Source organism: Aquarana catesbeiana, linkage group LG08 (assembly GCF_042186555.1).
Source record: "Aquarana catesbeiana isolate 2022-GZ linkage group LG08, ASM4218655v1, whole genome shotgun sequence".
In the NCBI taxonomy this organism is placed as follows: domain Eukaryota; kingdom Metazoa; phylum Chordata; class Amphibia; order Anura; family Ranidae; genus Aquarana; species Aquarana catesbeiana.
In genome coordinates, this window is record NC_133331.1 from 187,789,148 (window position 1) to 187,805,142 (window position 15,995).

General features: G+C 40.9%; 1 protein-coding gene across 3 annotated transcripts in view; it reads right to left on the bottom strand.

The window, feature by feature from the left end:
• GRID1 (glutamate ionotropic receptor delta type subunit 1) overlaps positions 1–15,995 on the bottom strand; it is a 1,972,711-nt gene that overhangs the window by 739,295 nt on the left and 1,217,421 nt on the right. For all 3 annotated transcript variants that reach the window (XM_073596722.1, XM_073596723.1, XM_073596724.1), the window contains exon 6: positions 715–888. In XM_073596722.1, coding sequence (XP_073452823.1) covers positions 715–888 — 174 coding nt within the window. The remainder of the gene's footprint in view (positions 1–714; positions 889–15,995) is intronic.

Genomic DNA, 15,995 nt, shown 5'->3' on the forward strand with positions numbered 1-15,995 from the left:
TTCAATGGATCAAAAATGTGTATTCAAAAACACAAAATGCACCTGGAATATGCAAACTGCAACATGCATAGGTGTGAACTAGGCCTAAAAGACAACTATTTTAAAATGTTGGCTGTCTACCAAATTATACATGTGACTTACAGACCAAAGCACTAGTCCAATAACAGTATTTGTTTATCTCTCTTTAATAAAAAGTGCTCTGTTATAAATCAATGTTGATATTGGACTAGTGCTTAAGTCTGTAAGCTGTTATAGTTTGGTTAATAGCTAAAAATTTGCAATAGCGATCCTTTAATTTTTATATCTAATGATTTTAGTTTAAGGTCCTGATCAGTTCTAATGAGTTATCAACCGCCCTAATTGTTGCCCAGGTAAAGCATAATGAACTTAGGCACATTCACTTGCAGAAGAGAGGATACGCAGGGGTGTGTTCATGACCAAAATTATCTTAATCTGAGGTGGAGCAATATAAAGTGGTCCTGAACATTGCCTGGTCCCACTGCATACATTTCCTAAAATGGAATTTTAAATCCTTCCTAACAAAAGAAAGAAAGAATGATTTGGGGATTGCTCGTGCATGCACTGGTTATTCATAGGACTAAGAGTTATGCTTTATTTATACTGTATTTTGTTATATTCTTATATCTCAAATTGTTAATGAATTTTTTTCTACTATTCTTAACACAATGCAGTTGAATAAGTTTAGAAACTGACCTGTAACATTTGGAGATAGCCTTCTTGAGGGTCACAGGGAAGTGAAGCCACTCTGTGGTTATTACTCATACATCTGACATTATTTTCTTTCAGAGAAGGAAAGATTTGTCTTATAACAGTAATCCTTCCGAGAGCGCTATGCACAAGCTCCACTATTTCAGCATCATTGATTTCCTAAAACAAAAGAGAGAGAATACGCAATTGGCATTTGCAGCCTGCTTGTTTCTTCACACATAGTACAGTCAGAACATCACAGCTCTAAGAAAGGATTTATGTGCAGAAGTCCATGCCGATCAGTACTTGGCTGCTATGCATGACCTTTTGCACATGAGCAATTCTGTATAAATCTGTGTAGCAAGTCAATGAATAAGTTAAATATATGCTAAACCCATGACAAGAGGCCTGAAATAAGCAAAAACTGGTAGTCACATTTTCTTTGAAATGCCTAAATTTTTAATAACACAGCTATACCATTACAAGTAGAAAGAATGGAGGTGCGAATTTTAGTATGATTACTATAGAATACTACAATGAGAATGAGACTACCCCTCTCTATTCTGTAAACTAGAGGTGTGCTAATTTCTGCAGGAAGCATAATATATAGCATATCAGTGAATCTGAGAACTAAGGGGAATTCGGGATGTACAGTATCTCACTAATCATCACGGAGCTGGTGGATGTTAGAGACCTTGCGCTCCTCCACCTGCCATTTGAGGATGCCCCACAGATGCTCAATAGGGTTTGGGTCTGGAGAAATGCTTGGCCAGTCCATCACCTCCACCCTCAGCTTCTTTAGAAAGGCAGTGGTCAACTTAGAGGTGTGTTTGGGGTCGTTATGTTGGAATACTGCCCTACGGCCCAGTCTCTGAATGGAGGGGATCATGCTCTGCTTCAGTATGTTACAATACCAGTTGGCATTCATGGTTCCCTCAATGAACCAGTGCTGGCAGCACTCATGCAGCCCCAGACCATGGCACTCCCACCACCATGCTTGACTTTAGCAAGACACACTTGTCTTTGTACTCCTCACCTGGTTGCCACCACACACACTTGACACCATCTGAACCAAATAAGTTCATCTTGGTCTCATCAGACCACAGGACAGGGTTCCAGTAATCCATGTCCTTAGTCTGCTTGCCTTCAGCAAACTGTTTGCAGGCTTTCTTGTGCATCATCTTCAGAAGAGGCTTCCTTCTGGGATGACAGCCATGCAGATCAATTTGATGCAGCATGCGGCGTATGGTCTGAGCACTGACAGGCTGTCCCCCCACCCATTCAATCTCTGCAGCAATGCTGGCAGCACTTATATGTCTATTTCCCAAAGACAACCTCTGGATATGACGCTGAGCATGTGCACTCAACTTCTTTGGTCGACCATGGTGAGGCCTGTTCTGAGTGGAACCTGTCCTGTTAAACTGCTGTATGGCCTTGGCCACCATGCTGCAGCTCAGTTTCAGGGTCTTGGCAATCTTCTTGTAGCCTAGGCCATCTTTATGTAGAGCAAAAATTATTTTTTTTAGATCCTCAGAGAGTTTTTTGCCAAGAGGTGCCATGTTGAACTTCCAGTGACCAGTATGAGAGAGTGAGAGTGATAACGCCAAATTGAACACACCTGCTCCCCATTCACACCTGAGACCTTGTAACACTAATGGGCCACATGACACCAGGGAGGGAAATGGCTAATTGGGCCCAATTTGGACATTTTCACTTAGGGGTGTACTCACTTTTGTTGCCAGCAGTTTAGACATTAATGGCTGTGTGTTGAGTGTGTTGGGACAGAAAATGTGCACTGTTATACAAGCTGTACACTTACTATTTTACATTGTAGCAAAGTGTCATTTCTTCAGTGTTGTCACATGAAAAGATATAATAAAATATTTACAAAAATGTGAGGGGTGTACTCACTTTTGTGAGATACTGTAGATTAGAATGTGTTTATATTTAAAAACAAGAGTGTATCTTTTGCTCATTGCATTACTTGCCATGTTCACACACAGTACATACGTTTTGATCTCTAAATCCTGACTCAACACTCTATGTAGCACCAGATTTCTACACAAGTAACATAAGCATTGTCCTAAAACAGTAGATAACAGGAATAAGAATGAAAAAATATCTCCGTGTATCTTCCACTTCCAGCCAAGGCCTATTCTGGCATTCCTCTCTTACATAAAAAAAAATATTTTTTTTGCTAGAAAATTAGTCATAACCCCCAAACATTATAAATATTTTTTAGAAGAGACCATAGGGAATAAAATGGGGGCTGTTGCAATTTTTTATTTCTATTTGTGCAGCAATTTTTCAAATTTAATTTTTTTGAAAAAAAAAACACTTTCATGAATTAAAAGAAACCCACTAAAGTTAGCCCAATAATATATATATAGTATAATGTGAAAGATGATGTTACGTTGAGGAAATAGATACCTAACATGACATGCTTTAAAATTGCGCACACTCGAGGAATGGCGCCAAACTTCAGTACTTAAAAATCCCCATAAGCTATGCTTTAAAACATTTTACCTGTTAGCAGTTTAGCCCCGGTTCACACAGGGGCAGCACGACTTGCAGGTCGCCTCACCGAGGCGACCTGCACACGACTGCCACGGCGACTTGCAAAACGACTTCTGTATAGAAGCCTATGCAAGTTGCCCCAAGTCGCCCCAAAGTAGTACAGGAACCTTTTTCTAAGTCAGAGCGACTTGCGTCGCTCCTATTAGAACGGTTCCATTGTACAGAATGGGAGGCGACTTGTCAGGCGGCTAGGTCGCCTGACAAGTCGCCCCTGTGTGAACCGGCACTTAGAGTTACAGAGGAGGTCTTGCACGGAAATTATTGCTTTTGCTCTAACGTTCGATGTGATACCTCACATATGTGGTTTGAGCGCCATTTACATATGTGGGTGCGACCTATGTATGCATTTGCTTCTGCGTGTGAGCACAAGGGGATGGGGGCGCTTTAATTTTTAATTTTTTTATATTGTTTATTTTATTTTTTATTTTTACACTTTCCCTTTACAGTGATACCTTGGTTTGCAAGTAACGCGGTATATGAGCGTTTCGCAAGACAAGCTAATTTTTTAAATCCTGACTTTATTTGCGAGCGCTGTCTCACAAGACGAGCAGGACTCAAGCCGCTAGTGCATGTATTACCATATATGGCCAGAGGTCCGGGGGCACTGGAGAACTCAGAGGCGCTCGGAGACATTCAGAGACACTTCCAGCTGGGTGGGGCGGGTGGTAACGTACGTCGAAGCTGCCGAAAGTGTCAAAAGTTCCCGAGTGTCTCAGAGCGTCACCAGCGCCCCGCACCTCTGGCCACATACAGTACTGCATACACCAGCAGTGGTTGTGGAACGAATCATCTGAGTTTCCATTATTTCTGAGTGCTTTGGATTGCAAGCATGCTTCTGGAACAAATTATGCTCGTAATCCAAGGTATTACTGTACACTTTTTTTTTATCCCTTTTATTTCTATTACAAGGGGTGTAAACATCCCTTGTAATAGGAATAGGACATGACAGGTCCTCTTTACGGAGAGATCTGGGGTCTATATGTCCCCAGATCTCTCCTCTATGCTGGAATGCCTGAGATCGAAAAGAAAAATCGATCTCAGGCTTCCTGGCATAAAAAAAGGCAGTGTTTACATCTGCCGGCGCTGGAAGTGATGTTGTGACGTAGTTTTCTGCATCCGAGGGTCAAAGAGATGGCCAGGGACCATCTGGTCTGCGGTCAGCTCTATGGTAAACTGCCACCGCCGGTGGATTCATTCTTTGACTTGCCGATTGTGGGCCAGCCGAGAGAAACACCGGTGGACGACCCTCCCTCCCGCCTCCTGTAAAAGCAATCAAGCAGCGAAACCACCGCTATGATGGCTTCTACATGTGAGGGAATCGCTGACTGAAAAAAAAAATATCTGGATGATGCCTGTAGCTGCAGGCATCATTCAGATATCTCCACTTCAACCTAAGGACGTCATATGACATCCACCTAAGGTTAAGTGCTTCTTCCCACTTTAGACTAAGCATTTATACTGTGCATTTAAACCAAAATGACAGTGATAAAAAATGTCTCTGTGTGTCTTTAATAATCACTTTAATAATCTGTCTCTGTCGGTCCACTCCACACTGTGCAGACGAAAAACACTTAAATGCCTCGTATACACAAGCGGAATTTCTGACAGAAAGAGTCCAATGGGAGCTTTTCATCGTATATTCCGACCTTGTGTATGCCCCATCGGACTTTTTCTGTCGAAAATTCAGACTGACTTAGATAGAGAACATGTTCTATATTTTTCAGACGGAACAAATTACTATCGGAAAAAACGCTCGTCTGTATGCTGTTCCGACGCACGAAAAACGACGCATGCTCTGAAGCAAGTACAAGATGGAAGCTATTGGCTACTGACTATTGAACTTCCGTTTTCTAGTCCCGTCGTACGTCACCGCGTTCTGGACGGTCGGAATTTGGTGTGACCGTGTGTATGCAAGACAGCTTGAGCGGAATTCCATCGGAACTCTGTTGTAAAAACCTTCAGAGTTTATTCCAACGGCAAAACCGGTCGTGTGTACAGAGCATAAGTGTTCCTTTACTCGCTCTCCACCACCATTTGTGCTCAAACACCAGATGCGCTTTCACCTTCTCTTTTTAAACTACGCACGATGTTGCAACAAGTCAAAACATTCTTATTTCCCCTTAAGGTATCTGTCAGCCTCCAATGCCAGAAGGTGCCTGCACTCTCATCTAGTTCTCAGGGTAAAGAAAAACATAAAAATTCCATAGTGCATTATCGCTCTAAAAACATTTTTTAACCACTTGACCTCTGGAAGATTTACCCCCCTTCATGACCAGGCCATTTGTTTGCGATATGGCACTGTGTTACTTTAACTGTCAATTGTGCGGTCGTGTAACACTGTACCCAAATAAGGCTGCTTTTACACTGGGGCAGCGGGTCCGTTAGGGGTATAGCGCCACTAGATTTAGCTCTGCTTTACCACTGTTTAAGGGGCGCTTTTTCAGCCGCTAATGGGGCATTTTTTTTTTCATAAAGCTTTATTAAGGTATTTATGCAAATACAAGTCAAATGAAGAAAAAGCAATGAACAATAAAGGTTCACCAGTAGGAAGACAACTAATGGAGTCGTAGGCAAGCATCAATGCTTTAACGGAACATATTAAGTAGAACGGTACCTATAAACTATGCACAACTATAAGTAAGAAAGAAGAAACAATAAAAGTTTGTCAGTAATGCGATTTCCACACATGTCAATGCTGAAGCGCGAGAGGGAAGGACAATTATACAGAGATGGTCCGGCATGGATTGGAGATCCCCGGTAAATGTGATCGTTGGAGGAGATAAGCATGGCACTTTTAACCCCCGCTAGCGTCCGGAGAAGTGGTTAAAAGTGCCTGTGTTGTGGCGCTTTGAAAGCACCATTCATTCCAATGGGCAGGGGCGGTGTCGGAGTGCAGTATACAGCTCTTCTACACCACCCCAAAGATGCTGCTTGCAGAACTTTTTTTCCTGTCATGCAAGCGCACCGCCCCAGTCTGAAAGCACTCTGGCTTTCACACTGGGAAGGCATGAGAGGCAGTTTACAGGCGCTTTACAGGCGCTCTTTTTAGCGCTAAAACATCTGAAAACTGCCTCAGTGTAAAAGGGGTCTAAAATGTATGTTCTTTTCTTTCCCCAAACAGAGCTTTGTTTTGGTGGTATTTGATCACAATATATTTTACTTTCAGCTATAAAACCTATCCAATAAAGAAAAAAAATGAAAAAAATCTAATTTCTTCATCAATTTAGGCCAATATGTATTCTGCTACATATTTTTGGAAAACAAAATCCCAATAAGCGTATATTGATTGGTTTGCGCAAAAGTTATAGCGCCTACAAACTATGGGGTGTTTTTATTTATTTATTTTTTATAGCAGGACTGCAATATTGTGGTGGACATTCTGAAACTGACAATTTTGACACTTTTTGGGGGACCAGTGACACTAATACAGTGGTCAGTGCAAAAATATGCACTTATGACACTGGCTGGGAAAGTGTAAAACATCAGGGGCGATCAAAGGGCTAACTGTGGGCCTAGCCAGTGTTTTACTGTACTGTGGGAGGTGCTTTTACAAATACCATTCCTTCCCTTCTGTCAGAATGGCGATCTGCCCTGTTTATATAGGCAGGTTGCAGTTCTGTGTTTTTTCCTCATGATTGGTGGGTGCAGGGGTACATCGAGTCCAACATACCCACCAATTGGCTCCCGCCATGTGTAATCACAGCGGGAGTGAGCCACTGGTGGCACGCATGGGCATCCCCTACCCATAAGTGTCAGAGCACATATATATATACACGTGATCCAGCACACAGGTGCTGTCTTATAGCAGTAAAACTGGTTAAAACCAATTTCATATATTTACCCATTCATGTGTACAGTTGCAGTTAACCGCTTCAGCTCCGGTAGATTTACCTCACCCCCTCCCCCTCTTGGTCAGGCCATTTCTTTTTGCCACTGGCTTAAATTAACTGACAATTGCGCAGTCATGCAATGCTGTACACAAATGAAATTTATATAATTTTTCACACAAATAGAACTCTCTTTTAGTGGTATTTGATCACCACTGGGTTTTTTTTTTGCGCTATACATGAAAAAAGACAGATCATTTTGAAAAAAAAATATATATATATATATATATTACTTTCTGCAATAAAACATATCCAATAAAGAAAATAGAAAAAACAATCAAATGTCTTCATAAATTTAGGCTAATATATATTCTGCTACATAATTTTGGTAGAAAAATTCACAATAAGCGTATATTGACTGGTTTTCGCAAAAGTTATAGGTCTACAAACTATGGTATATATACTGGAATTATTATTTTGTTGTACTAGTAATGGCAGTGATTAGTGACTTATAGCGGGAAAAATATAGCATAGCTAAAAATATACACTGTCATTTTACTAATGACACTGTCACTTTACTAATGACACGGGGCACTAATTATCAGTGCAGTCCCAACAGTGCCCACCAGTGCTGGCAATCTGTGCCCACCAGTGTTGCCCATCAATGCTTCATCAGAGTCACCTATCAGTGCCGCCTAGCAGTACTGCCTAATAGTGCCTATTAGTGCCACCTATCAGTGCCGCCTATCAGTGCAGCCTTATCAGTGCCTCATCATCAATGCCCACCAGTGCTGCCTCATCAGTGCAGACCATCAGTGCCCATCAGTGTAGCTTATCAGTGCCCATCAATGCAGCCTCATCAGCACATATCAGTCAGTAAAAACTTTTTTAGGGCACGGCAGCCCATTTTTATTAAAAAAAACAGAAACTTCACGTAACATCAGCTACCCACGCAGGGGTTTGTTCACATCAACACAAATAGAAAACTGAAAATACAGAGCCACCTGGCTCCCTTGTCAGCAGTGTCACTTCTATCCTTACTAGTCCCTTTGACTGTGTTGCCCAGCTCACCTGGTTCACTTGGCTCTTTTAGCCTTTAGTCGCTGTGCCCTGCTGTGTGGTCCACTCCTAGCCTCTGGATAAGAGTTCTCCTAATACCCCAATAAGAGCTGACCTGACACCTGGGATGGGAACACCTGGATACTGGCTGGGGTACCTCTGATCCCTGGTTGAGACCTCTTGTCTCTTGACTCCTCTTTGGGGCACTTCTGACTCCTGGGTGAGACCTCCTGTCTGCAATATGGGAGCAGTCTTCAAACTATGAGCTCTGATCTATCCTCAGGCTTGAGTGTATAACAAGTCTGCACGTCTGTTTATATCCAGTAAAATCCAGACACAGGATTGAAGGTTCCATCCCACTGAAGACACTGTGGAACCTTCAAGATTCACACCTCAATCCAGGTTTACAGAATCCAAAGAAAGCCAAAATGCAGCTTTCCCTGATAGCTTGGTACTTTGCATTAAGCCTTTATAAGATTCCTGTGTCATTGTCTTTTTCATCTTCATGATGGTAGGGCTTCGCACTGTCACTTTATATATATATCCCAAGGGTAGCCCACCGCAATTTTTGTATGAGGCAAATGCCCAGGTGCTTACCCTCAAATAAATCTATACAAATCCAAAACAGGTATGGAGACACTCACAAATCTTACAGAAGCGATAAATTGAAGCAACAGCATTTTATTGTCAGCCCATCTTTCTGAAAATAAAGTCTGTCTCGAGAGGGATGGATATACAAAAACAGACAATCATACTCTCTTAATTATATTGTCAGAGGCATTCATTCTACAGCCAACAGACCCATTATTCTACTTGCTTTACAATTAAGACACCCTGTTAAGGTAGGGAGAAGAAAGCAGCCACACTCTGATGGCATCACATAGGTACAAATTTATTAGCACAAAAGAAACACAATGACAGTCCCCTCTTACATATTTCATTTGACAGAGTTGGTACCTGGCTAACGTAGCAACATCTTTAGAGTGCCCACCTTTCTCCTGGGCTTCCAGGACCTCTTCATTGCCCTGATTATCTTTATTGTTCCTTGAGGTCATGGTACAACAGGACAAGGACTAAATGCACCCCTGATTAGGAAGGTTACAACAAAAAAATAGCTAATTTGGAGATTACTTATAATAAAATTAAGCCAATGACTTGGATGAGCAAAACTACAGATTTGTCAGTTTCTTTTTTTTATGTATAGAGCAGTCCTCAAGTGGACTTAATTTCATGTAAAATAAGCTTTCATTTTCATAGCTTTGTAGGAATTCTCTCCAGTTCTGTGCTATCAGGGAAACTGCCTTTTAACTACCATTTTAAAAAATCTAAATACTGTTTATAGCTGATGCAATTAATCCCTTTAGAGCCAAATTACCCAGTACACTTGATATTTGCTTTTTATTAATTATTCCTATAGTTGGTTCCAAGACAGGGGAAGCAAGTTTGGCATGCCACCAAATACAATCGGCATAATTAGTTATTTTAGTATGATACATCAATTCCTAATCACCAACACTAAAGTCAATCCAAAATTAAATTTTAATATGTTTTAAAATGTACACACCTGTCTATCTGTTTAAAGAGGAGGGTGAACTCTACAGGTTCTTAAGGAAAAAGGACATTCTATTAAGGATAATCAACACCACCTATCACCCACATATGGCCATTTTAACATCTCTACTCCAGTGATTCCACAATAATTCACATCTTTAGGTATGGAAATCAATGGATCAACACCTTTTGCAAACTACCTGGCATGGTTAGGTTTACATCTACTGTAACCCCTTTAAATACATACCCACCATTGTCATCACTGAAAGTATCATGTACAAGATAAGAGCTAAACCACCTAGTTTCTACATTCAATGGTAGGTTTGCCCTGATAAAAATACATGATTCACAAAATGTGGGTATCCTATATACAGCAATAAGTGTCACCAGGTTTTCCTTTAGGAGCTGCATACAGTAAACTCCCTCTTGTAAGGAATGTATTTAATGAAAAGAAAGACAGAGAGATAGCTCTATGATACATGACTAATGGAGTCTTAAAACACTAATCCGAGAAGGAGTTGGGTCTGATATTAGTTTAGAGCCAATCTGCTGGCTGGTTCCTTGTGCCAATGTCATAAGTCCTGTCCTGGGTTTAAAGACATAATGCACACTTTTCAGGAGAAAGTACAAATATGTTATCTTTTAATCAGAAGTCCATTACTCAGGAAATACAGAAAGTCTAAAGAATACTAAACAAACACAGTCACCAAGCTAATACATAATGCACTAGCACAAGCAAATAACACTTATTCTAAAAACATTATATTCCAAGGAACCAAAATAATTGACTCCCTAAGGGTATGTATCTAACGGCTACAGAAAACACTTTGAGATCATTTAGAAAGTGTGTATGAAGAACAACAGAAATGTTCAAAAGGCAGTAACCAGTAGGCAACCAAGACTTGAGTTTACCACAGTCAGAAGAGCTGGAAAATTATTTTGCTTGGTCTCTATTCATTACTTTGATTTCCAAAGCTCTTAACACTGCTTTACTAAATAAGTCTGTAAAGTTCATGCTTTCAGTTAATTTTTAGTATTTAAAGAAATAAAAGGGATAAATAACCAAGGGTTAATTGCCTTCTAATTGACTTTTAGACCCCTTTCACACTGAGGCGTTTTTCAGGCGCTACAGTGCTAAAAATTGTGCCTGTAAAGTGCCTGAAAAAGCCTCAGCTGCAAACCCAGTGGGAAAGCACCAGTGCTTTCCCACTGGGGTGCTGCGCTGGCAGGGCATCACAAAAAGTCCTGCCAGCAGCTTCTTTGCAGCAGTGGAGGAACGGTGAATACACCACTCCTCCCCATTGAAAACAATGGGGCAGCGCTGTTATACTGTCGGCAAAGCGCCGCTGCAGCTGTGTTTTGCGGGCGGATTTAACCCCTTTTTGGCCGCTAGCAGGATGGGTTAAAACCACCCCACTATTGGCCGAATAATGCTGCTATTCGCAGGTAAAGCGGGTAAAACGCAGGTAAAGCGGTGCTAAAAATAGCGCCGCCTTACCGCTGATGCCCGGGGCGGCTCAGTGTGAAAGGGGTCTTAATGTGTGTCCCATATGGAATCAAAGTGAACCTCCATTGGTCCTGATACATGGGGCGAGTTACCTCTGCCCTTTTCACTGCTAGGATAAGATAACAAACATGGTAGTACATGTCATTTAACATAAGGGGACAATGGAGGAACTTCATTCAGTTTATTACAGGCTATACTTCACACTTCAATACAGAAATTGACAAAATTTCAAACCACTTTACAGAAATAGATATACTATTTGCAAGACACCCTATCATGCTCAGTCTATGTTCAGAGATTGCCTCATACAATGCATAAAGCACCTTATATTGTAAGGAACCCAATCCTTGAGTTAAACAATCATCAGAATCAATACCAATTTACTAGGAACAGAATAATATAAGCCACTCCACTGTGTAATTGTACAATCTCTATACAATCACATAAAATGAATGTGCTAAAACTCTAAGCTAGCCAGCCTAGCCCCAAAATGGGAATTTTGTATCTGCCAAAGGTGCAGGGGTTTCAGAGTACAGTATATGTAAACTGCAATGAGCTCCTGAGGGCTTAACTATCTGTTATCCAAAAAATATATAACTACACTAAAAAATGATGGCTTGGGCTCAATTTAAGCCAAAATAGCTTTTTAAACCACAGACACACTGTTTGTCCCCATACCCCACAGAAGCAAGCTCTAAATTATAGTGCCCCTGGTTCTCATTGGTTCCTATCAGTCATGCAATTTTCTCAACTCACTATATTACATTATCTGGTAGGGAAGGGATTTAAAGTCAAAAACATAAAAAAATAAATAAAATAAAGCTAAGTGTATCAAGATCATTTACAAGGGCTCTGTCTATAAAGACTATTTTAAGAAAACGGAGCTTGGCAATTCATGGTGCCCTTTTTCATACTAGATAAATCGGACAAATTGGTCATAATATAGAACATCTGACCTGATGTGACTACAGGCGGCTGATGTAAATCACAAGCAGGAATGGCCCATGCACTCAGAGAGCTCCGAACATTTTAGAACCAGGCAATAGACTTGCAAATTAGTGAATATTACGTATCTTAGGCAAAAATTAATCAAAGAAGGACATGATTAAAGGCATGGCGAAGAACAGTTAGACTGAAATAAAATATCTTCATTAGGATATGAGAGAAGTGGTGTGACACTATTAATAAGCATAGGAACATGCCCAAGAATTTTACTTTTTTCGTATAGTAATGACAATAAAAAGAGCTAAATTAAACATTTTAATCAGGGAAAAATCCAGTTTTTAAGTAGTTATAATAGTCACTGCTTATGTGTAAAATGTTTCTTTCTCTGATCAGCCAGGTCTTGATTCTATTCGAATTTTCCTTACAATAGGGTTGTGTTGCCAGGAGCTTGAGCCTAAAGTTATTATTTTAAAGAGTTTCAACTTGTCTCTTGACACATTTCTTATACACTACCTCACCTAACAGTATTTTTATGGCTATTTTATCCACTGACATAAAAGTCATTCGATTTGTAACTATTCTCACTTAGAAATGCTGTAAAATTGATTTTTCCCTTAGTTGAGAACGGTCAACATGGTAATATTCTGTTTTGTCTCTTTGGTTCTCTATGATTGAATAGATATGGGAAGGCCACACCACTCATCACCGTTGTCCTCTGTACGGAGAGAAAGAGAAGAGCATGCCTGACCAGGTCAGCTGGTCATTTTAGGAGATCACATGACTGGAGCAGAGCACCCTTATATTAGATAGGTAAAGACATCTTTTCTTTAAAAAGATAATAAGTATAGGACTTAAAGTGGGAGTGGGAGAAGGTTTAAACTTAGATCGTATTATCCTGGACTTCCACTTTAACAACAGCAAACAAAAAAAAAGGTCTTCTGTTCTGCTGGACAGGGTTGTGCTGTGTGACAAAGTAATATAAATATCAGAACTGGATGGACATAAGTATAAATTGCGTGGCAAAAATAAAAACACTTTCCATATGTGTAATTTATGTCTGTGTTGAGTTATTTCTGCCTAGAGTTCAGCTCCGTGTCTTTGCCCATAAAATCAACCCTGGCCCCAGTCTTTGGGCTATTTCACACAAGTGGTCAGAAGGTGGCAAAAACAGATGTCAGAGCCACGGTTTTACCATTACCCTGGCTATACAGCTGAACAGTACTGTACACATACTATGGCCATGATACCATGCATTCATTGCATGGGTTTGTTGTGCTGTAGTGCAGCATTACAGGGCTATATCAGGCAGTGAGGAGATAATATAATTCCAGTCCTCACCACCTGTCAAATGCCCTGAATGCAGATCGCTCTTCAGAGTGCACTTCATGTTTGAAAGACCACTTATTATAGAGAAACAGCAATAAGTCAATAGCGCATATGGGGATAAAAAGCAGCACATGGAGCCAATCAGTTCCTGTGCTGACAAGATGCATGAAGATGGGAATAAAAAACAGAATGACAGAGAGATGAGCTCATACCCATACTGCTTTTCATCTCCTTTTACGATCCAGTCACCAGGATGGTCTGGGCTCAGAGGAAGTGGGTTGAACAATGTTAGACATCAGACATCTAGTGATAGAAAAAAAGTACTGCTGGGGAAATCTGTGGATTAAAGCTGAATATTGCTGAAAAGGCTGCTTGTATTATTTATCTTTAATGGGATACCTTTTTTTTTTACTAGGGTTCTGTTTAAATACTCCTAAACATAATGATTTTCGAGCTGGTCATAGTTAAAGGGGTTGTAAAGGTAATTTTTTTTTTTTTTTTAAAATAACAAACATGTTATACTTACCTTCACTGTGCAGCTCGTTCTGCACAGAGTGGCCCCGAACCTGGTCTTCTGGGGTCCCTCGGCGGCTGTTTCAGCTCCTCCCCGCAAGCATTAACCACCTTAATGCGAGCTCCCTCGCATGGTGGTGAGTGCTTGCGGGCGCGCTCCCGTGATACAGCCGGCGGCTATAGCCACTCGCTGTATCACTCTGCCCCGCCCCCCGGCGCGCCGCGTCATCGGATGTGATTGACAGCAGCACGAGCCAATGGCTGCGCTGCTTTCAATCCATCCACTGCAGCCAATCAGCGACCAGGCTGAGCTGCAATGGAGATGACGAGAACGAGCAGCGGAGATTCGAGGCGTCAGGTAAGTAAAACGGGGGGGCTGGGGGCGGCGGTATTGTCAAAAGTTTTTTCACCTTAATGCATATAATGCATTAAGGTGAAAAAATTTTTACCTTTACAACCCCTTTAAATTATACCTGTGAAACCCAACTATAAAATTTGCAGGTTGCAGGTAATAATCATCAATAATCATTATTATACACATGGACTAAACTGAAATGTATATGCAAATGTAGTTTTCCCCCTTCTTTAACCACTTCAGCCCCTGAAGGATTTACCCCCTTCCTGACCAAGCCCTTTTTTGCAATACGGCACTGCGCCGCTTTAAATGACAATTGCGCGGTCGTGCGGCGTACCCAAACAAAATTTTTCCCACAAATAGATTTCTTTTGGTGGTATTTGATCACCTCTGCGGTTTTTATTTTGCGCTATAAACAAATTAAGAGCGACAATTTTAAAAAAGAAATATTTTTTACTTTTTGCTAAAATAAATATCCAAAAAAAAAGTAAAAAAAACGAATTTCTTCCTCAGTTTAGGCCACTATGTATTCTTCTACTGTACACATTCTTGGTAAAAAAAAAATCGCAATAAGCGTGTATTGATTGGTTTGCCCAAAATTAATCACATCTACAAAATAGGGGATAGATTTATGCCATTTTTATTATTTTTTTTTTTTTTAGTAATGGCAGCGATCTGCGATTTTTATCATGACTGCAACATTGCGGCGGACAGATCGGACAATTTTTACACTATTTTGGGACCATTGGCATTTATATAGCGATCAGTGTTATAAAAATGCACTGATTACTGTGTAAATGTCACTGGCAGGAAAGGGGTTAAACGCTAGGGGGCAATCAAGGGGTTAAGTGTGTTCCCTCAGCGTGTTCTAACTGTAGGGGGAATGGGCTCATGAGAACACAACAGAGATCACTGCTCTCGAACACTGGGAGCAGTAGATCCCTGTCATGTTGCTAGGCAGAACAGGGAAATGCCTTGTTTACATAGGCATCTCCCCATTCTGCCTCTCCAAGCCATGATCGCGGGCCACCGATATATGTATTGTACATTCACATCAGTCCCTGCCCTCATGGAGCTTACAATCTAAGGTCCCTAACTCACATTCATACATACAAGGGCCAGTTTAGACAGTATCCATCCATTTAACTTACCATCATGTCTTTGGAGTATAGGTGGAAACCTACGCAGCCACAGGGAGAACATGCAAACTCAAGCCAGTTAGTGTCACTTAGCAATGATTGTAAGCTTGTAGGACAGGCTTCCAGTCATGTTATAACTGTGACAGCCAATCATAGTAATACCATGATTGCGAAGCCCAGGAAATGCTTCTGGTATTTAGAGCCCCTTTAAAGGGCCATTGGAAGGGGTTAGAAGATTCATCATAACTATTTCAGTCTACAAAGGTCATATCAGTGATAGATGACTATTATTAGGTTTGTACGAGCTCCTATACTTTCCACAGGCACCCAACAATAATGTAAGGCATTGAAGAAGTTACTAGCGTGCGCTTTGTGCACATATAGAGCATGTGCACATTGTATGGATTTGTGAGCTGCCAGCATGGACAGTGATGTGTGAATCAGACCCGGGTCTAACATATTGTACTGACTGCAACTTGATATGTAAC